At 36.8% G+C, this 22,204-nt stretch overlaps 1 protein-coding gene across 1 annotated transcript in view; it reads left to right on the top strand.

Annotated features, from left to right (window-relative positions):
• LOC110115778 overlaps positions 1-22,204 on the top strand; it is a 58,533-nt gene that overhangs the window by 22,805 nt on the left and 13,524 nt on the right. The window contains exon 11 of the mRNA XM_020849142.2: positions 7,062-7,151. Coding sequence (XP_020704801.1) covers positions 7,062-7,151 — 90 coding nt within the window. The remainder of the gene's footprint in view (positions 1-7,061; positions 7,152-22,204) is intronic.

The following is a 22,204-nucleotide window of genomic DNA, read 5'->3' on the forward strand; positions in this document are numbered from 1 at the left end:
GAACATCAGAGGTGGCTAGCAAAACTCTTGGGGTATGAGTTTGAGATTCAGTATAAGCCCGGAGCTCAAAACAAGGCGGCAGATGCTCTTTCTCGTGTGGAGTGCTCACAGCTGATGGCACTATCTGTGCCACAATTGGTTGATTGGGGTGAAATGGTGAAGGAAAATCAACATACCGAGGAGTTAGAGAGAATCCGGGCGGCTATCCAGAAGGGAGAAGGAGGGTTCAAAGGGTATCACCTAGAGAACTCTCTTTTATTATACAAAGGGAGGTTAGTACTACACCGTGACTCAGCATTTGTCCCCATTCTTTTACGGGAGTATCACGATAGCCGTATTGGTGGACATTCGGGGGTGGAGAAGACCTATCGGCGGGTGAAAGCCGAATTCTTTTGGAAAGGGTTAAGAGGAGATGTCGAAGACATGGTGAGCAAATGTGATATTTGTCAACGGAACAAGTATCAAGCTTGTGCCCCTAGTGGTTTGCTGCAGCCCTTGGTGCTTCCAAACAAGATTTGGGAGGAAGTCACCATGGATTTCATTGAGGGGTTACCCAAGTCGGAAGGATATACGGTCATCATGGTGGTAGTTGACCGTCTGAGCAAGTATAGCCATTTCATTCCACTACGGCATCCTTTTTCAGCTCCTACTGTGGCATCTACTTTCATCAGAGAGGTGGTTCGATTGCATGGGGTCCCCACTTCTATTGTCTCGGATAGGGACAAAGTCTTCTTGAGTTCATTTTGGAAAGAGATTTTCAAGATGCAGGGCACATTCTTGAAGCGGAGTACAGCATACCACCCACAGACAGACGGACAGTCCGAGGTGGTGAACCGGAGCGTGGAAACTTACTTGAGATGCTTCGTTGGGGAGAGGCCTAAGCAGTGGGTCAAATGGCTGCCATGGGCAGAATATTGGTACAACACTTGTTTCCATACCGCATCTCAGTTCACACCTTTCAAGATTCTTTATGGAAGAGATCCACCACCGTTGGTGAATTATCAGAAGGGGACGACCCCGGTATATTTAGTGGATCAATACTTGGAGGAGAGGGATAGGGTGTTGGGAGAGTTGAGGGAACACCTATTGAGGGCCCAACAGATCATGAAGACCAAGGCGGATGCTCACCGCAAGGATGTGACATTTGAGGTGGGAGAGATGGTATACTTGAAGCTACGGCCTTACCGACAGAAGACTTTAGCTAACAGAAGAAGTGAAAAGCTCTCTCCACGATACTACGGGCCCTTCGAGATCGAAAGGAAAGTTGGGATGGTGGCCTACCGTCTCAAGTTACCTCCTCATTCCTCCATCCATCCTGTATTCCATGCATCGCTATTGAAGAAGAGCATAGGGGATCATACTGTGGCCATTCCTACTATACCCCAGGGCCTTACAGAAGATATGCAATTCTTACTAGAGCCACTACATGTAAAGAAAGTGAGGAAGAATGATCAAGGCAAAAGGGAGATTCTCATCGAGTGGAAGGACTTACCGACACATGAGGCTACTTGGGAGATATACGAAGCTATGCAGGTGCAGTTTCCAGACTTCAACCTTGAGGACAAGGTTGATCTTCTAGAGGGCGGTATTGATGGACCGGTTCACCCGGTCCAGCCTGGACTCGTGCGGGTCTACAGGCGGAAGAGAGTGGGGCGGGCGGACCGGCTGGACCAAAGGGACCCACCCACTTAAGTGGGGGTAATTTGGGTATGGGAGGAATTTTGGGATGGTATGAAGAGGGCCATTAGGGTTTAGTTTTGGGGATGATGAAAAAGGAAGTCTCTTTCTAGTTTTCTTCTCCTAGTCTTCTTCTTGTTCTTTTCTAGGGTTTTCTTGTGGGAGATCATGTCCTTCTCGAAGTGGACAAACTTATCTTGTTTTATCTTGGTTTTCTAATGCAAAGGTTCTTGTTTTTCATCCCAACTCTCTTGTGATTGTTTCTCTTTGATTTTGGTGGAGAAATTCCTCTCTTTTGGGGGAAATTAGGGCAAAACCGAAATTGTGAAACCCTAGGGCGTATCAGAGACATTTTGATCGACCAAAATATCACCCTCGTACATCAATGCAATAACATGCAATATGCATTACACTTCAAAATATATGAAATCTCTTGATGTAATTATATTGAAAGTGTCGACTTCTAAAAATAGGTCAATAAATCCTTGGTCTTCACTTTGTTCTAGTTGATTCTAAAAAATATTAGGCAAGTGAAGATATCCTTTGAGAATCATTGTCATTTTGGGTGACAACACTTATTCCTTGACAATCTTGGATAAACTTAGGAGAATTCAGCACAACTTGTGTTCAATATGAGTGAATTCCTTTCACTGAAGGCTTAAATCAAATCAAGCTAACTTATGTGTTCAATTTTGTTGGTAAGTCTCCTCTTGGTGTGACTTGTGTGATCCTCTAGTCTACTAGCCCAACTCTATTGTGCATGTTTGATCTAAAAGAGCTTGTGCATGACCCAATCTCATCATATAATACCATGTGAATTTTCGGCATTGATTATCCCATCAACCTCATTGCTTTTTAGTGTGATCCTTTGATTGTTATTAGTTAATATGATTTTCATTGATATGAGCTGATCATTATATTAGCCTCATTGAGTAGTTATATTTTGACTGATTCATGCTCTGATCTTGTCAATCTGTTAAGTTATATGTGGCCTTAGATCATTGCATCTCTGTCTAAATGGGTGAATCATAATCTAAGATGGAGATGATTGAAGGTAAAGTCCTTAGGCACAACTTGATGGTATCTCTAACGTATGTAGACCCACTCAAAGTTAAATAAATATTAAAACAACCTTAGGTTTATCATTGTCTATCAAGGTTGACTTATGCTTGAATTTATGGGACTCCCATATCTAATTGAGCAAAACTTAGCTTATTTCTTAAATTCTATTATGTTGGGGAAGTAAAACCAAGTAGCAAAGCAAATTAGGAAGAGAAAATGACAACGAAAAGAAAGAATACCAATATTTGATGTGGAAAAACTCGAAACCAGGAAAAAATTACGGACACCACATCAAGCGATTTACTATAAAAATTTGAGAGAAATAGTACATATCTCTCTTCTCTCTAACTCTCTCCTTATATCTCCTCACCCATGCACAGTTTTCATACAAAAAACAGAGAGAAACTCACTTAAACCATTAAGGGATGCAACCATTCATGAAAAATAAGAAAGAAAATTGCCCACCCTGCCTCACAGCCATGCGGCGCCAAGTTTGGAGCGCTGCGGTGCTCCACTCTTTGTTTTCAATTTGCTTGACAACGTCGGGGTCTAGAGCACCACAACGTTCTCTAGTAGCACCAGAGTTTGGAGTGCCGCAGCGCTCCGCACTTTGTTTGTCTCCAAGAAACTATACGGCACCGTAGCGCTCGGGTTCATAGCGCCGCAGAGCTGTACGATTGTACGGAAAAAAATTCCTTGGGGGGAGGACCCCTGGCGACCTTAATCAATGGAGTTAATGTCCGAGTTAGCAGTACAATGCGATTGATCGACACAATCACATTCCAGACAAAACTAACATATTAGAACCATTGACCTTAAATAAGACTTAGCCTTGGTATGATGAGGCCCAACTAGTGCTTGAGGTGATATGACCAATTGCCCTTGAGCTAGTAAGTTTATTGGACCTTTTTTTTCCATATTATTTATTAATTCATAAGTTTATTGGACCTTGTTAAGTATAATTGACTATTGCTTTAGGTCCCTTCTGATAGATTAGCCCACATATCAACCTAGTTCCTGTATGTCAACCTAGTTCAATCTTAAGTTAAGCCTTGCGTAATTGATCAAATCATGAACAATCAAGACCCTCGGTTCGTTAGATCCGGTCATCTCAATATACAATGTGTGTTAAGTAACTAATGAACCAAAGTGAATCCAAAATCTAGATGCTTAGACTAACCCAACTTAAGTTGAACCAAACTTAGCTCATTTGTGTTCCACTAGAATTGACCTAATTTTAGCCCGATTAAACCTCAAATTGTCATAGCTCGGATAGGTCTTAACCTAATTTATTCCCTTATAATGTTAATTGAGTCCATTTGATTTCATTGGGTGCGTTAGAAGGAAGGAAATGGAAAGAATTTCACTTCTTTGAATTCATAATACAGGCATGCACATGCTTATTTATAGGCAAGAGAGAAAAATCATGAAGGAAATTGTAATAAAGGGGAATATCTCCAATAAAGCAAAAATATAACAATAATAACTATTTAAGATTCCTATTATAATTTGTTAGTACTGTGATAATTTAGATATTGTAACACCCCCATAAACTCAAGGTGACATAGAAGGTGCCAACTTGAGTTTGGAAATAGTAGTGACCATACATGAAATAGTAGAAGGTTTTGTTTCCCAAATGTTGTGATTGTTGCTAGATGAGTGCGACTGAGTCATGAAGGGATGAAATGTGAATCATATGTAGAGTCAACAATGAGACTCGTGTTCTAAAACACAGATATGTTAAAAGATACACGAATAAATAATGTCACTGGTGGTATCAATGTAGATTATCGACGAAGGGTATTAATAGAGAGCTTTGATAGAATAGCTTTTATCATCCATCAGTGGGACATGGATGCTCGAAGAATGTTGCTTGTGATATTGTTTGAGACAAAGATGGGTATCTCATGGAGGGAGAAGTTGATAGAGCACAGATGGGTTGCAGTTCAATGTAGATTGACAATTAAAAGAGTGTTACATTATTGAGGTGTTTAGAGAAAAAAATAGGAGATTCTAGTTTATAGCTCTATTATTGTGTTGTAAAGGAGAGTTGAAAATGTTTATATTTTTACTCCATCGTCCTTACAATAATATTCATTTTCTTAATATAACATGTATATATCAAATCAAATTTGCCCATTTAATATTTTGACTAACCAAGAAGAAGAGAGAACCTCATCATAAAAATGTCGGGTTAGTTTATAGCTCTATTATTTTGTTGTAAATGAGAGAGTTTAAAATGTTTACATTTTTACTCCATCGTCCTTATAAAAATATTTATTTTTCAAATATAACATGTATATATCAAATCAAAATTGTCCATTTAATATTTTACAAAACAACAAGAAGAGAGAACCTCATCATACAAGAGAGAACATGTACATCACATCTTGACAAAATAAATCAAACGTAATCAAATTAAATCAAGTCAAATCATTCAAATCCATCAAACTTGACTATCTTTAGATTTTGCTTGATTTTTGGATATAATCCCTATAGGGTGTGTGATTATAAGACCCATGCTTGTCACCCTCTCTAAAATTCAGAGACAATAATTGCACCATATTTATAAGTTCTTGTTCATTGGGCTACTCTAAAGGTAATGCTACAAGATCCAAACATCAATAAAGTTTGCACTCAAAAGCTCAATTCTTAATATCAAACACAATTCTCAAACCAAATCAGCAGAAATGAATCGGGACAGTCTCATTCAGACAGCCAAGTTATAAGATCTATTGCTGTGCTTCCGTAATAAGCAAAACCAGAAGTTTTTGTTTGACCAAGTAAGCTAGCATTGACTTAGGACAAGCCATATTCATGCTATATAGATGAATCTTAAGTCTATCAGGCCGTTATCAAATATAGAGTTGTGAGTGCCAACTTTATCAAATCCCGGATTGAGTTTGTATCAAATATACAAATATTAAGTCTAATCCATATTTAACTCCAATCAATTTTTGAGCTGGGTCAAACACTTATGACCCATTAATCTTCAACCATTTATTTGGGCTTTCCTTGTGATACAAGCCCAACCGTTTTTGAATTCGAGGCTGGCATGTTTGTTGTGAACTAAAAAAACATTAAAGCAAGCGAACCAAGTTATTAACGCTTGTGTCCAAGAAGCTTCTTTGAGTAATCTAGGTTTCAACCTGAGCTTTTAGGCCAACTCAGGGCTTCTTATTTGAGGCACCACTTGTATATGCTAAAATGTCTTCTACTATGTGTATGTTAACCTCAATAGTAAACCTTTGAGTCAAATCATGCAAATTTTTATTGAAAATTTCTGCACTAATCAAATCATATTCACCCATTTGTCTTAGGCTGCTATCTTTTTTAAGTTTTATTTAGGATTTAATCTTGAATTATTGAATTGGACATACCATGCCTTTGGTTAAAAATGGTCATGTAAAAACACCTCTAAATTGTCCTTCTCTATGCTTTGTGCCTTGAGCCAATTTTATTGTGAGTTTGTCAAGTATAATATACTAACATTCTAATGGCCGTGTAAAAATACTTTTGAATCGCAAGTATTTTACTTGTGTCCTTAGGTTCGCTTGATTCAAACCTTGATTTAAGGATCTCATCATGAAAAATGAATGTCCATAAATGTATCATCACCCTTTTCAATTCAAGATATTTGGGAATAGGCAAACTGTGGTTGCAAATTAGGCTCCTTAGATGATATGGTATTCAACATTGGTTGTTAGTGTATTTGTTTCTCCAAGTTGACCTGAGGTGATGGTTGCCTGATATTTTTATTGAGTTGACCGCTCATCCCCTTCCATGTCCTTCATTCATAAACCTAAAATTTAACCACCAATCCAAAGTGTAACCAAGTCCTTAAATGAGATGTTCTCGGGTCTCGCACTTGAGGTATAATTAGTTATGGAGGCTTGTGACTAAGAGAAATCTCAATTCTCTAGATCTCATATAAATTTTAGATAACCCATTTTTTTATGAAAAATATCTGAGAAATCAAATAATTTACTTGAGATAATCCATAATTGAAGGATGCATATCATTGAGTTAATGGGCACTTTCATACCCCACAAGGATAAAAAACTTGATTATTGATCATTAGCTCCGTCATTTCACATCCCTTGTTGAGCTTGATGCTTCAAGTATCATCCAAAGTGGAGAATAAATGCAGTACATGATTTTTTAGTGTTACATTTCTAGCACAAGCAAATCAACTGCTTTGATGTTTGCTTGAAAGTTCATTTTGAAACTATATAATTATTATTTGTTTAGAAGTTGCTGTGCATGTGTGATTGTTTTCTATATCCATATTTTTGACAGACAATTTGCTTAATGCATTGCAGGGGGATCGGACCAAGAATGTTGGAGTAATCGATACTGAGTTCATCATCCATCAAGGAATACCGTCCTTGGGTGGAGTCCGTGCCAAAAAGGTTCACTTTTATGATCATAGCACAAGCTATCCAATTTTTTTTGTTTCTTATTTAATTATTCTTAAAATTTGCATAAAATTAAAAAAAATGGTTCGAAAATCTTCACCATCCAGCCCCCAAAAGGCACACTAACAGTTAATATCATTCTAGACTTTTGAAAATGATTGTTGCTCTATCTCTTATGGTTATTTTTATTTAATGACAAATCAAACTATTTCGAGGCTAGACATTGCTTATAATGAGTATGCAATCGCCCATTTCATAATATCCTGTTTGTTTTAGCCATTCTTTTGGCTATTGAGATAGGTTGACATAATGAATTGCATGGTAAGCAATGCCTTACATGGTATTTATTCTCTATTTTTTCCCTTGAAATGTGATGTTAGAATGATATTGATATCATATAGATGCTTATTATCTACGTCACAGATACATGAAATATAAAAGTTTTCTGGTGGCTGTTGACCTCATTTTTGTATGAGGTCACTCTTAACTCCTCCTTGAGTCCTAGATCCTAGGATTTTCCTAGTTCCTAGCCCTTAGGCTCAATCCAAATCTTAACTCAATTCAAACCCATAACTCTTAGGCTAAAGACTTAGGTCCTAAAGCCCTTTCTAGGTGATTTTTCCATCACCTTGAAACCCAGTCTTTCGACCTCTGATTCAGAGTCTATCAATTTCATACTGATGTGACATGTCTCTAGTGTCAACCCTCTAAATTTGAATTCATTTGGAGGACTCTAACCCCATAAACTTAATCCAGTTCCAAAGGTTGCAAAACCTTCAAATATTTACAATCAATGCCACTGGTCCTTTCACATAGTGGAATTTGACTTTGGAGCCCCCTCCAAATCTTTTGATCACTCCTAATACCTTGATATTGACTTGTTAAGCAATGATCTACATCTTTTTAGATTCAATTTGACCCAGAATTGACTTGAGACCAAAAAGCCAAAATGCCCTTAAATGGGGATTTTTAGACTTTTGGCCTAAACTCAATTTGATTTGACTTATCAACCTTTGAAACCTTCTTCAAATGTCATTCCAATGAATCCTAAATGACTTTAGGAACACATTGAACCCAAACTTACTCTTTGGTTTGACCTGGTTGACCAAGTCAACAATGGTTGACCAAATCAACCCTTTAACCCAACACTTACCAATTTTAACCATTCAAGCTACTTTGAATCAATTCAACCCATCGAAATTGGTTAATTATACACCCTTGACTTCAAATTCCTTGGCATGATGTCTTGTAGCACTCTTGACCTCCCTCATGCACATCCTAGTCACCATTGACTAGTCAACAAGTCAATGTGTCAAAAATAAACCTTGAAATGAGACCATGGTTTGGCCACCTCATCATCCCATAAAGCAAACCCTTTCTCCAAGCCAAAATCTCTTTTTGGCTGATGGGAATATGTTTTTTCCCTCCCTAATTGATCATTAAACAAGCTCTATTAACCAAGCCAAGCATTGGTTCATCCAAATGAGGAAAAAGGTGTGGTCCCCTCTTCCCATGGACCAAGAGAAGTCACACTCACCACCAACCCTATTTCCTAGCTTTGGGCAGCATAGGGGACACTTGGAACTCATCCAAAACTACTCCAAATCAAATCTCAACCATCCAATCCAAAAGCCAAAGTTAAAGTGGGAAAAACTTGACCTAAAGGTGGCTTCTTCATCATTCCCTCTCATATCATCAAAATCTCCAAACTCTAGCAGCCTCCAACCTTCTAAGAACTCCTCCCATACATTCCAGCACTCCTCAAGACCTTCCAAAGCTTTTCCCATCCATTTCCAAGCCTCAAATCACTATTTTAGTGAGGAGAGAGCATTATAGAGAGAGAAAGAGGACTTTCCAATATAACTTTCGATCCAGCAAGATCCGGCTCTTGAAGTCTTCATCAAAGTTGTAGAGGATCACTGCAGCTTTCAAACGAGCCCAAGATCGCAAAAATCCGACGGTTGGATTGTAAGTTATGCTTTTTTAAAATTTAAATTTCAATTTAAAACTGTAGCAATTTTATAATGAGTGGAGCCTCCAAACTCTAGGCATTGTAAGATCATATTGCCCTCTAGCTACAGTTCAAATTTAGTGTAATTTCGTCAAGTATTTTGAAAGATATGAGCGTTTAAATTTCTATTCAAAATGAACTGGAGAAGATATGGACCATCCGATCAAAGATCAGACGGCTCAGATCTGGGTATACCGCGTGGCTTCCTCCAGGGTTTGAACGTGGGTCATCCCACGGTCTGGGAGGATGACGTGGCGTCACGCCACGTCGCCACGTCACCGTCAGCTGATTTGACCAAAATCTGAATAAAATATACTTTAAATGCTCTAAATCTTTCAAAATTCATAGAAAATCGAGTTCTCCACCAAATGGGGCGTTCTTGGGCTCGTTGGAAAGATAATCGAATGTAGTATTTATTAAAATTAAAATTATATTGATTTGATTTCTGTATTGTGAGCTATTTGAGTTTATTTGAATTTCATTTATTTCAATTTTCTCACAATCCAGTGATCAAATGAAGCCCAAATTTTGGTGGATGATTATTGAGTATCTTAGGCATGTTTAATAATTTTTCTAGGTTCAGATGCTCAATAGATTTCTGTGATATGAATTTTTAAGGTAAAGGGTCTATTTTGGACCCTAAACTTTGAAAATTTATATCTCCTTAGGATTTTAGTATTTTGCCGTGATATTTTTGTGGTATGATTGAATAAATGTCAGGGTTAGACACACCAAGTTTCAAGCCTATTTGAATAGTAGAGACACCTAGAAAAAATAATTAAGGAAATATCTAAAAATTTTTGAAAATTCATAGGGGATTGTACACACACCCAATAGGGGTGAAACTTGAACATCATAAACTTAGTGACATCAGGTACCTTTGGTTTAAATTTTACTCAATTTAGAGGTCATTAGGTAAGAAAATTGAGCATGTCAAATTTCAGCCCCTTTAAGGACTTAGAAAATTCAATAAATCATCATAAATTAAGATTAATTCTAAAAAATATCCATAATACCTCTAATCAACCATATTTCAACTCTTAATCATTGAAAATTAAAACTCCTTTAATTTAACATTAAAATCCACTTTAATTTAATTTTAATCAAAATTAATGTTTAATCAATTTTTAATTGATTAAAAATTATTAAAAATCCCAAAAAATCTTTAAACACTTGTTGATCTCTCCTTAGATCATTTTGGATCTTTGGAGTTGATTTAAAGAAGTTTAGGACTCATTTGGATTCAAATCATTAAAATGGCCCTTAATTGAAATAATTAAATAATTCCAATAAATACCAAACTTCCAAAATTCATAACTAATTGTAAAAATTTCCAAATCAATCAAACTTAGTGGCTAATGACTCTAATTAAAATCTAGTATTTTCCAAAAATGTCAAACTCCCAAAATCTGGTCAAAGTTAAAAAGTCAACAAATTGGTCAACCTTAAGTCAAAATTAGGCTAAAACTTCAAACCTTCATAATAAAATGTAGAAAAATCGGATTTCACTGTATTTACTATATAACTGATCGTATTGAGATCTAATATTTTAATAAAATACTAAATATCCAGAAAACATTCTTAATCTAAAAGTCAAATTTTGACCCCTTAGTTGACATATCGGGATAGCCTCCAAAATCCATTAATTCCCTCAAACTCAAATAGGCTGATAAAATTATTAACTAATCCTTAAAATCAGTAAACAACTCCCCTTAATATTAATCCACTCCTTTAATTCCAACTAACTTAAAATAACTTAATCAACCTCGATTACTACTGGGTAAGCCAAGCCTACGAGGCTATTAACTTAACTCCGAGGAAGGTGAAATAAACTTCATGGCCTCGGTGTGAAACAAAGGTAGTAATCAATTAACACTTTAAAATATTTAAATAAATTCTTATGTATTAATATTTAAAATTCTAATATAAAATCCCTTAAGCCTTAACATACCAGAATTTTAAACAACTTTAACCATTCACTTCGCACCTTAGGATCTATCCCTGCCACACGACATTTCTACACACACTTTAGATGGGTTTTGCTAGGACAACCAACTCTAGAATTTAGGTTAGGCCCGGTGTTTACTTTACTGCTGTGTGCCAGATTTTTTGTAGTTTTCAACTGCATGTTTGTGGACAAGAAATTGCTTTGGCTGTGTTTTGTTTACCTTTTTCTGCAGTCTGTGAATGGTTTGATGTGTGTTGGTCGACTAGATTTACCCTTAGGTTTAGGTACCATCTGGATGTTACACACGTTTTTGGGCAGGTGGCACGCCTCATAGGCAGGGCAATGAAAAAAGGGGGCTAAGTTAATAATAAATATCAATTGCTATAAATGTTTGCACAGGTGACTTCAGCTGCTAAAGCCCCCAAATAAAAGGAGCGTGACAGTGTGTTTTATTTCTTTTCTGCATATATATAACTGCTTTGAGAATTATTGCTTTTTATTTATTAACTGCTTAGGATAACATTGCAGGAGAGTCTGAATTTTTGATTTGAATATAAATTGTAATTTTGTGTAATTGTTTAAGTGTTGTGAAAAGTTAAATTTTGAGTTGGGAGATACACAGGTCGCAAAGCTTGGGACTCCAAAGAGAAAAGGATGGGCTCTTAGGGGCAGTAGACCTTTTTCTATTTGGATCCAAAATTTGACCATACTTATTTTCCTACCCATAAAGAGGAAAGAAGTGGCCTTCCCCTCAAGGAAGTGCCTCCTTATCCTTTGGGTAGTGTACTGCGAAGAATCAAAGGAAGCTGAAGAAAGGAGCCAAAGAAGACAGGATTGAAGATTGAAGATTGAGAGTATCGCACTCAAACTACTTTGCGTCATTAACTCAGGTCTTAGAATCAGGGGTTGTTGTCAGTGGTGGTTCCGGCCACTTTACTTTCTGCAGAAATTCTGGTTTTGTTATAAGCAAGACAACTTTGCCTATGGACATTTATTGATTAATTAATATTTGATGTGACTGAATTTGATTGCCTTAGGACTTTTGATTTTCCTTAGTTTTTTGGCGATTGTGTGTCGCTTTGTTTTCCGCCTGGATACGTTGGAGGCTCGTGAGGGTGATGAAAGTTTTTATACTCATAATTTAAAAGTTAAAATTTTAGTGAGTCTAAAATAACATAGAAAGATAAACGAATCTAGAGAATTAGACGGGGATCGAACCCCGGGGTCGCATGCCATTATTCTGCATTATCTCTTTCCTTGCTTTTAAGACCACTTCGCCGCGCTTGCGGGTAGAGTCCGGAAGTCTGGACTATGAGGACGAGTGCCGGACCTGGGGAAAAATCCAGTCTTCTAAAAAATTATTTTATAAGCCTGTTTTTAAAGATTTCAAGCATACTTGATTGGAAGTTGTTAACTAGCATGCATTGCATTAGATACAAACTTAAAGAGTCAAAATTTTAATTGCATCAGTTTAGTATTTTTGCACCCAACATATGTCAAAGGGGCCAATTAGGAGAATCTCTAGATGTCGGCCCCAACTCTCCAAAACTTTAATTATAACGTCCCTACCACTCTTTCATAAAAGACCGGACTCATCTCTTTTAATTCGATTAGGTGGTTAGCTGGCTCCCCAATCCAGGCCGGGGTAAGTCCAGGTTTTGCACTGCATTAGTTAGGATCGGACGACTGTGGTCCAGTGTCCAAATTAGATTTAGGATCCGGGTCAGATTTTTGATTATAAGACCCCAAATTTTGGGAATATAGTCCCAAATTTCTAATAAAATACTCAACTCTAATTAAAGCTTCATTTCAATCCTAAAACATAAAGCCCAACACTTAGATTAAGTTGGGACGCTTCCGGATGGTTCTGGAATTTCAAAGTGTCCCCTACCTCTCCTCCTTTAACTCCGTTAATAACTGCTCAATTTTGATCCATTCCCTTTTGAGTTTCCAAAATTCACTTCTCTTTTTGATATCACTCCTAGAAAATCTAACAAAATTTCTGCCGTTGTTTTAATCGAGAGTTTTCGTAGGAGACCTTGTTTTCTTACGATGTAATTAACTACGAGGGCTTGCGCTCGTAGGAGATTTAGAACCACACACACCTGATTTTAAAATTGATTTTTCAAAGTTCAATTAGATTTCTTTGGGAAAACTTAAAATACTAGTGATCGTTATTATCACAATCAAAGAATTATCATCGAATGGTATTTTCTCCCTTTGGGGAGATACACTTTTCTTTGATAAGGCTTTGGATGTGAAATCAACGATCACACTTCTTGAATATTGTGGCTGGATATTCAGTAGAATCTCATTTTAACTCTTCGGGGCCATATGAAGTTCTCTTTAGCATCCGGTCACGATATTCAAGATGAATTTCATAATTCTAAATCTGAATAATGTTATGAAATTTTATTTTCACCTCTCGAGGTGATATACTTTTTCTAACTAGACAATTCGATTTTAGAATTCAATTTTAAATCCCAAAGAAAACTAATATTTTTAAAATATGTTTTCAAAATTCCACCAACAAAAGAGTGGCATGTCAAACAAATTTGAGAATCAAGAGTAGCTTTTCTTGAGATTGATTTTTAAAGAATTGATTTGTGGGGAACTCAGTTTCCTGGTCAGGTGGCACGCCAAATATCCTTAAGAAACACGTCATAAGATTCCCAAATTTCATCGTCCAAATTAACATTTGATTTGTTGGTATTCACTTCATGAGAAATATCTTTTGTGCTTTACTTGCTGCACTGAATAAAGTATTGCTCTTCTAGCACCCTTAAAACTAAATTTTAATACATTAAGCTTACAGAAATTTACCCTCTTATTGTAATTGTTAATGATGGTATTGTAGTTAGATAGAAAATCTATACTCAAAATCACATCGAACTCATCCAATAAGAATAAAATGAGTGTAATAGGTATATGCACATCATTAATACTTATATCATAGTCATGAACATACTAGGTGACTATCATGCATGAATTGAGTGATATTAATTGATAAATGTGGTTGTAATTGAGTAACTTATGAATTTGATGTAAAGTTGTCTAATATGAATGGATCATTGGATGCCCTAGGGTTAAATAAAATACTCATCAATTACCTTAAAAAATTATACAAGTCACCCCATCGTCAGTCTCTTGAGCTTCCTGGGTCATTCTTGATTCTGAGCTGATTTTGATTGTTGGTACTTTACTGGTTATTGTCGTTGATTTTGCACTCGAGCTTATTGATATGGTTGAGGAACCAATAATTAATGTTGTTGTAGCTGAGAGTAAGGGTGTAAGTGAGTCGAGCTTGCTCGCGAGCCGAGCTTATCGAGCTCACGAGTCGAGCTCGAGCTCGTTCAAGCTCGTTTAGTCGAGCTCGTTGAGCTCGTTCAAGCTCGTTTAGTCGAGCTCGTTGAGCTCGTTCAAGCTCGTTTAGTCGAGCTCGTTGAGCTCGTTCAAGCTCGTTTAGTCGAGCTCGTTGAGCTCGTTCAAGCTCGTTTAGTCGAGCTCGTTGAGCTCGTTCAAGCTCGTTTAGTCGAGCTCGTTGAGCTCGTTCAAGCTCGTTTAGTCGAGCTCGTTGAGCTCGTTCAAGCTCGTTTAGTCGAGCTCGTTGTTGACCTCTGAACAATACCCAAAGGAAAAGAAGATGAAATCATACCGTAGCTCTGCAGGATCCCCGAAATCCTGCTCCGTACCTCGTATCCGTCGAAAGACATCCGTAAATCCTGCTGTGCTCGCGTCTATTCCCGCAAATCTTGCGACCGTTGTTCAAAACGACGATGCACCTCGTCGTTAAATAGGAGAGGAAGACACCTCCATTTGGCTGCTCTTCCACACACGAGAACTCTCTTCTTCCCGAGCTGCTCTCGACTCCAAGCCACTGTCCCGATACTTCTCCTCTCAAGCTCCGATCTGAGTGGCTCGCGAGCGGCTCGATAAGCTCGATATAGTGTCGCGAGTCGAGCTGAGTTTTTGAGTTGCGAGTCGAGCTGAACACCCCCTAACTCGAGCTCGACTCGACTCGTTTACACCCCTAGCTGAGAGTAGTACTATTTTGATTGTTCTTTGCTTGCCAATACTCCTAAAAAATTATCTCATGTTTTTCTTGTAATCCTCAAGGTTTCTTGTCCTTAGGAGGGAAATCCTTGATCTTATCACTTAGCTCATTGCAATTTTTGATCTTATCACTAAGTTCATTGCAACTAATATACTTGTCTGCAACCATTTTACATAGTTTAGTGTGCTAGTTTCCACATCAAAAGCATTGAGGGTTGCCCTTAAAATTTTTCCCCTGATATTTTAATTGCTTCTTCTTTTGAGGAACTCCATTTATTTGGGTACTCGTGCTAGTATTTATGATGTGAAACATAGAGGGAATTGCAGGAATTTTAATAAAAATTATTAAGCTTGCTAATTTTAAAGTTAATGTTTTACAAGAGTAGATTCTCGGATTTCTTAGTTGTTTTTTTACATTGGCATGCGATTACAAACTAGGTTAGAAAGGCAATTTAAAATAATAACAAAATTATAGTATAGATAGATGCATGTTAGGTCGGTTGAACTGGTCCAACTTGGACCGTTTCAGGTTTACTACCGCCGGCCTAGGGGGAGGGCAGAACCAAGGGAGAGGGGGTGGATGGCCTAGTGGGCCCAAACAATTAATGTAATGGGTGTTTAGGAGGGAAATTTGAATTAGAGGGCTATTTAGGGATTTTGTGTGTCTCCTTTTGCTTTAATTAGGGGCTAATGATAGAATTAGGGTTTCATCTTGAATTTGAAAGGAATTTGAGATCTAGGGTTTGTGTTCTTGGGCTCTAGGCTTGGCTAGAGATTTGAAGAGCTGTTTCTTCCTCTCGAATTGAAGAAACTTGTATCGTTTGCTGTTTTCTTGCATCTATTAGTGGATTTCCCCATTGTTTCTCTCCGTTTTATCTGTTTTCCTAAGAAAAACTTATGTAATTTGCTGTTTGACTGCTGTAAACAGTAGTTATCTTCACTGTTTTCCACCAATTCTTGCTAGGTTTACTTGCAAACTCAAGTATTACCATTGGGGTTACTTGCGAACTCAAGTAATTCCTATCAATGCACAAGTAACAGAAATCCACCAGTTAACTAATAAAAAGTTCACATTGAGTTCCCCTCACTCTCATTTTTTGAGGGTTGTTTTAACGGATGAATAATTTCAGCAAACTTAAAGATGCTACCAAAAGACACAAGTTGCCTGCAATATTGCCCAACGAAAACTTAGCCTGAAGGGAAGAAGTCAGTGGATGTTGAAGAACTTACTACTGTCTAGAAGTTTGATGCTCATCGATGGCTATCATCAAAGTGAAGAGAATCCGGTCGATGTAGTTGTCAACACTATGGTCGATCTCCAAGTTGAGGTCGAAGAAGGGTGATCTCAACACATCTACTCGTTCTTGATGATCGTATAAGAATCCATTGTCTCTTTCAGGATCAGCCATTCATGGGGAGTAGGCCGGGGTTGTGTAGCTCCTTCCTTGGATGGTGTATGAAGTACGAGAGAAGAGAAGGAGAGGAGGAGGGAGAGGTTGGGTTGGTCAGCCAAGGCTAGGGGGAGAGGTCTCTTTAATATCATATTTTGGTTTAGGTGGGTGGGGGGAAATAAATTGAAATATGAAATTTAATTTCAGATTTTATAATTGGTAAGGAGAGAATAATTTTGAAATTCGAATATCTTCTAATGAGGGAATAACTGGGCGGCACACCTTGAAGGGAGGGCGTTGATTGAGAGCATCAATGGGGAGAATTAATTAAGAGAGAGGGAATTAGGGGGGGGGGATGGCCCAAGTAGAGAGGGGAAGGGTGTCCACATTCAACGAATGTGTCTACATGTAATGAATGTGGGATCTGAAATTAAATCCCAATTAATTTCAGATGGGGAGCGATTTGGGGGGGCTTCCTAAAATAGATTTATTAATTAGGAAAGGTTTTGAATTTCAAATCCCATTTGAATTCAAATTAAGAGACTTTCCAAATTAATAATAGGATAAATTAGGAAGGTGTTTAAGAGGCAAATTGAATTTGAAATCAAAGGCTTGTGGGGGAGGAGGGGCCGGCAGCTTGGGCTTGGGCTAGGTAGGCCGGCGGCTTGAGGTGGAAAGGAGAGGGTGGCCGGTAGTTTGAGGAGGAGGGAGACCAGCGGTTTTGGAGGAAGGTGGAGAGGAGACTTGCGGTTTTGGGGGCATCTGGGGGAAGGCTTGGCTGCGGGTAAGGTGGGGGGGGGGGGGAAGGGGAGAAGCTATGCGAAAGTTGGGGGGGATGTGGATCGGCCTGGCCGGCGGTAAGGGGTGAAGGAAAGGGAGAAGGGAATAAGAACGGATACAAACTACGAGCCCGGACTCTACCGGCGGCTGACAGGAATTGCTTGGCCCTCTCTTAGGATTCTTTCCTCTCTCAAGAGCTCACAACAAATAAAATAACAAGTGCTGAAAATTTCATTCAAAATCATAATCCCTAATACAAAAGCTAGGGACTTCACATATAGGCCTCAAGGAATAAAAGACACAAAGACGAAATTGCCCTCTGGGCTACAACATGAACTAATCCCTCTCAGAGGTACAATGGTAAACCAGAACATAAATAAAAAATAAAATACATAAATGCATCACAAATAATGACCCCTATTCGTAGCCGTCGATATATGATGTCTCCTCTATTAGACGCGCCAGAATCTCCTGCTGATGTCTTCATCAATTTCTTTCCTCAAAAGCATTGCTCTGTGTTGCTGCTTGTATGAATTGATCCATCATCTCTTTGAGCGTACTACATTTGACAATGATAGATATTTTGTGATATATTCTCTCAAGTCTTACAAGAAGATATTGATTTCCTAGTCTTAATGTCTTCCAATAAAAGAAATATGCAACAATTCAACAAATTGAGTCTCATACTAATGAATAACCTTTTATAGCTTCCTTAAGTTAGTTTTGCGTGACCTTCCATTAAAAAAGATTACTCTAGAGAAAATCACTTTCTTAATGGGCTCAAGCTGGGCATTTTGGTTCCTAAAGGGTTCATTCCTAAACTTATTTCTATTAGATTTCTTACTAGGTGGAATGTTTTCTGTAGGGTTTTCTAAGTAGTCCTCATCTAGTGGTTCTTTATCTACTTGATTTGGGGCAGGGTTAGGAGTAAGAACAGGAGTCCTATCATTTAATTTTTGAATTCATTGTTAAGATTCATTATAAGATCTTCCAACCTTTGAAATCTTTCAATGGTGTGCTGGTTGATTTGTTCAAATTGAGTTTTAAAATCATCCATTTCCTATTGGTGTTATCTAGCTGATCTCGTGATGCAGATTTTGGAGGCATGATGTTAAATGCAAAAATGGCTTAAGAATATATATATATATTTTTTAATTTTTAAATATGAAATGCTTACTGATTTGATACTAAATGAAAATACTATTGATCTTGGAAATTTTTTGGCCTTCACAAAATGCTAAAATACAAATAGAAATGACAAAACAAATTACACTTAACTAGGTATAATAATAAAGACAGGAAACTTAAGTTAGATTCTCCAAATTCTAATAGGAATCAAAAGTAGGGTTTTATATTTTAAGTGTAACTCTCTCTTATTTTTGGTGTCATGTCAAGTGAGTTCAGGTAGGATAAGTTTAGGCTTGATGGCTAGATCTTTTATGCGAGGGCAACTAGTTGGCACCGTTTCTTAGTATGATATAATTTGCATCAAACATGAAATCTATCACAAGTAATACTATAGAAAATTAAAATACCAAATTGAGAAAATAATTAAAACCAAAATTCAAAGATTACCTCAATTGATTTAAATCTCATTTGTTTCAAGAACTTATGCCAATGCAACTCAATCCATAAGCTGTTCACTTTGTCCGATGCTATAGTCCACAAAATCGGCTCTGATACCAAACTTAGCGTGGGGTGTGCTCTAAGAGTTAGATAAAGATCATTAAGAAATGATAATGTGGACTTAAATCTCCCTCAAAGGTAAAGAAAGTCAAATTTGCTAGTGGTGTTCAATTTGTAGTGGAGTGGATGAATATGGAAGGCTCTAAAACTCTCAGGTTTCTGTCTATATAATGGAATCCTTAATTTTCAACTTATGTAACTTGATGTACAGTAGTCCACTTAACTAGCCCAGCTTGAGTTTTTTATTATTTTAAATAATTTAAAACCCTGCTAGGAAAGCCTTTGGAATGTTTGAATGCTAGAAAATTTGAAAATTTTTCTGGAGTATTTTGATCTTTAAATTGGCCTTTAGTGTTTTTTTTTTAAATGTTCTTAAGTATTTTTTTTTTGTTATCAAAAAAATCAGGGGCTTTACAAATTTCTTAGTGTCGTTCAATTACCTTTTTGATGTGGTCTTGACTACCATGTTATAGTTGAAAGCTGCATATGTCAAGGGTGTGTTCCATTGACTGATGTGGCTTGACGTATTTGTTGTCATGGCATGCTGATGAGGTATGACTCGTGCTATAGTGGGTCCTAAAGTTGATAAGGTATGATTTAATTTGCCATGTGCTTCTGGCATTGGCAGAAGAAGCTTGACAATGCATGTACTATGTTTGATTGATCGATTCAGGCTCACCATCATTTATTGCTCTATTGTTGGTCCATGTGCTACGTGCTTAGCCATTCTAAATTGACAATTAATTCGTTTATTTTGGCACTTAAAAACTTGTAATCATGCCCATAGGTCGTGTAATTATGCTAGGTGATAGAATGCTCTCAGTTTAAAGCATACTTATATTGGGCAGTGCTTCTAATTACTTAGGTGAGAAAAGCTTTCTGTTTAGTAATGTGTAACAGCGCAGGGGCTCACGTAATTACGCTCAAGTACTTTTGTTCTCATTTTGGAAAGGCATGCAATTACGTTGGTCTTGATTGTAATTATGTGATGCTCAGCTTCAGCATATTTACATATTTCTCTTTTTTGCAAATTTTTTTATTTTTTCATTATTTTTAAAGCTGAGAGGGCCTTGCTTGTTGGAGAAATTTTGTAATCCTTAACGATTACATATTTTGTGATCGAGCACGGTATAGAAAAAATGATATATTATCCCAAGGGATAAAAATATCATTTCCTTATGGACTCATTATCAAAATTTACGATTTCAATTTTTCAACAGAGATTTTCTCTCATTTAATATTTGGTTGAATGGAGTTTAATTTATTATGGGATATAGATGCCCCATAGAGGCAAATCCCTATGATTAATTATATCTCAAGCATTTGGTACTTGAGAAAACTTTTGATTAAACTAGTGGTTTCCTGCAAAGTAAACGCTAGGGGTTGGTCTGCTAGCTGCTTTGTGGTTGTTCAGTTCCCTTGGCTTTGCTGTTCGGTTCTGCTATCTGATGCCCGGGTTCATTTCCCTATTTTGGCCCTTGTTCCTCTGCCTGCCCGGTTCCTTCCCCCTAGCGTTGTTCGTTCGTTGGCTGTGTTCCGCTTTCCCTTCGAGTGATGCTCCATTCGGCTGCCTGTAGGCCTTTTGCCTTCCCTTTTCTGATTGGATTGGATGGGCGGCTGTTTTGGCTGTTTGGCTCTCTTTCTTCTCCTATATATTTAGGTTGTTTGTGGCTGTTTTATGTATGGAAATGTGATAATTTTTGGAACAAAAACCTGAGAGTTTTTTCTTCTTGGATAGCTTGCGAGCATTATCCACTTATTCTCCTCTCTTTGACTTCGTCTCGGGCTTCTTATCTATTTCTTCTCTCCGCAAGTGTCCAACACCATTTGTATCAGTCTTCTCTAAAATATATGAAAGTTGTAGTGTGTTTTTAGGTTTCTTATTTCTTGTGTTATTTTTTTTTTAAAGGAAGACGCTTGTTTGTTTGCAATCCTAGATTTTCTCAAATTTTTTATTGCATCAACACTCTACTTATGGGGGTCATCAAGCTTTATCTTCTAGATAGGTTTTGGGCTTCACAATGGTAGGCTCATCATTTTGATCCAACTTTCCTCTAACTAAAACCCCACAAGCCCAAATATACATCATAAGTCTAATCAAATATATTTTAAAAAAGAGAAGACTTAAACCTGCGAAATAAGGGATTATAAAATAGTTTATATAGGGGCTGTTTGGTTTCCTGCAAAGTAAACGCAGTGTAAAGTAAATGCAGTGTAAAGTAAATGTAGTGCATTCTTTAAATGCCCCCATCTAATCCTCGAAAAACTGTTTGGTTTCCTGCAAAGTAAACGCAGTGTAAAGTAAATGCAGTGTAAAGTAAATATAGTGCATTCCAAATACTTTTGAGGCTGTTTGGTTGTCTGCAATGTAAACGCATGAGAAATGGTTCCCATGTTTGGTTAAATATATCCAGAGTAAAGTAAAAACAGTGCATTTGTAATATTTTTTTGTCATTATAACTAGTGTAATTATAAAAATAATTATATATTTTTTTGAAATTATAAGATATAATATTCTGTTGTGTATTAATTTAGCAGTATGCTGCAATAGACATAAATTTATTTGTAATTGAGAGAAATTTTAATTTTAATTTTGTGAAAGTATAAATTTTTAATTTTTCAAGTAATTTTTTACAAACAAAATTTCAGCAAATTAAATTTTCACACTGATTTTTTTCTTTAATTTAGCAATAAAAACAATGGTTTTCGTTTAGCAAACAATAAATCACATGATTTTCATTCATAAGTTGTAAACAACATTAATGAAATTTTAAAATTAGAAAACAAAATATAAAACAAAATCCATTGTTCTTAGTTATAATTACGACAAAGTAACACGAAACAGTTATTAATGGGAGATTAACTATTGCTTTCTAATAATAGGATTGAAATATGACTTTAGCAAGAGTAACTCTTAATTATAAATTAAATAATAATAATAATAATATAGTTCTTCGTATCTCTATTTTTGAAATTATAAATTCTAATGTAGATGAATTGTTCATGCAGCTCTATCTGACGCTATTTATTCTATTTTAAAATAGAGGTTCAATTGATGTATTACCGAACATATTATGTGATTCTAGTTCCCTTTTTATTTTACAACATCTTATGGATATATGTCAATCTCATTTTTTTAGAGTAGAATAATTGTAAACATATCATTAAGTTTCTTAGG

Source organism: Dendrobium catenatum, unplaced genomic scaffold, assembly GCF_001605985.2.
Source record: "Dendrobium catenatum unplaced genomic scaffold, ASM160598v2 fragScaff_scaffold_1482, whole genome shotgun sequence".
NCBI classification, from domain to species: domain Eukaryota; kingdom Viridiplantae; phylum Streptophyta; class Magnoliopsida; order Asparagales; family Orchidaceae; genus Dendrobium; species Dendrobium catenatum.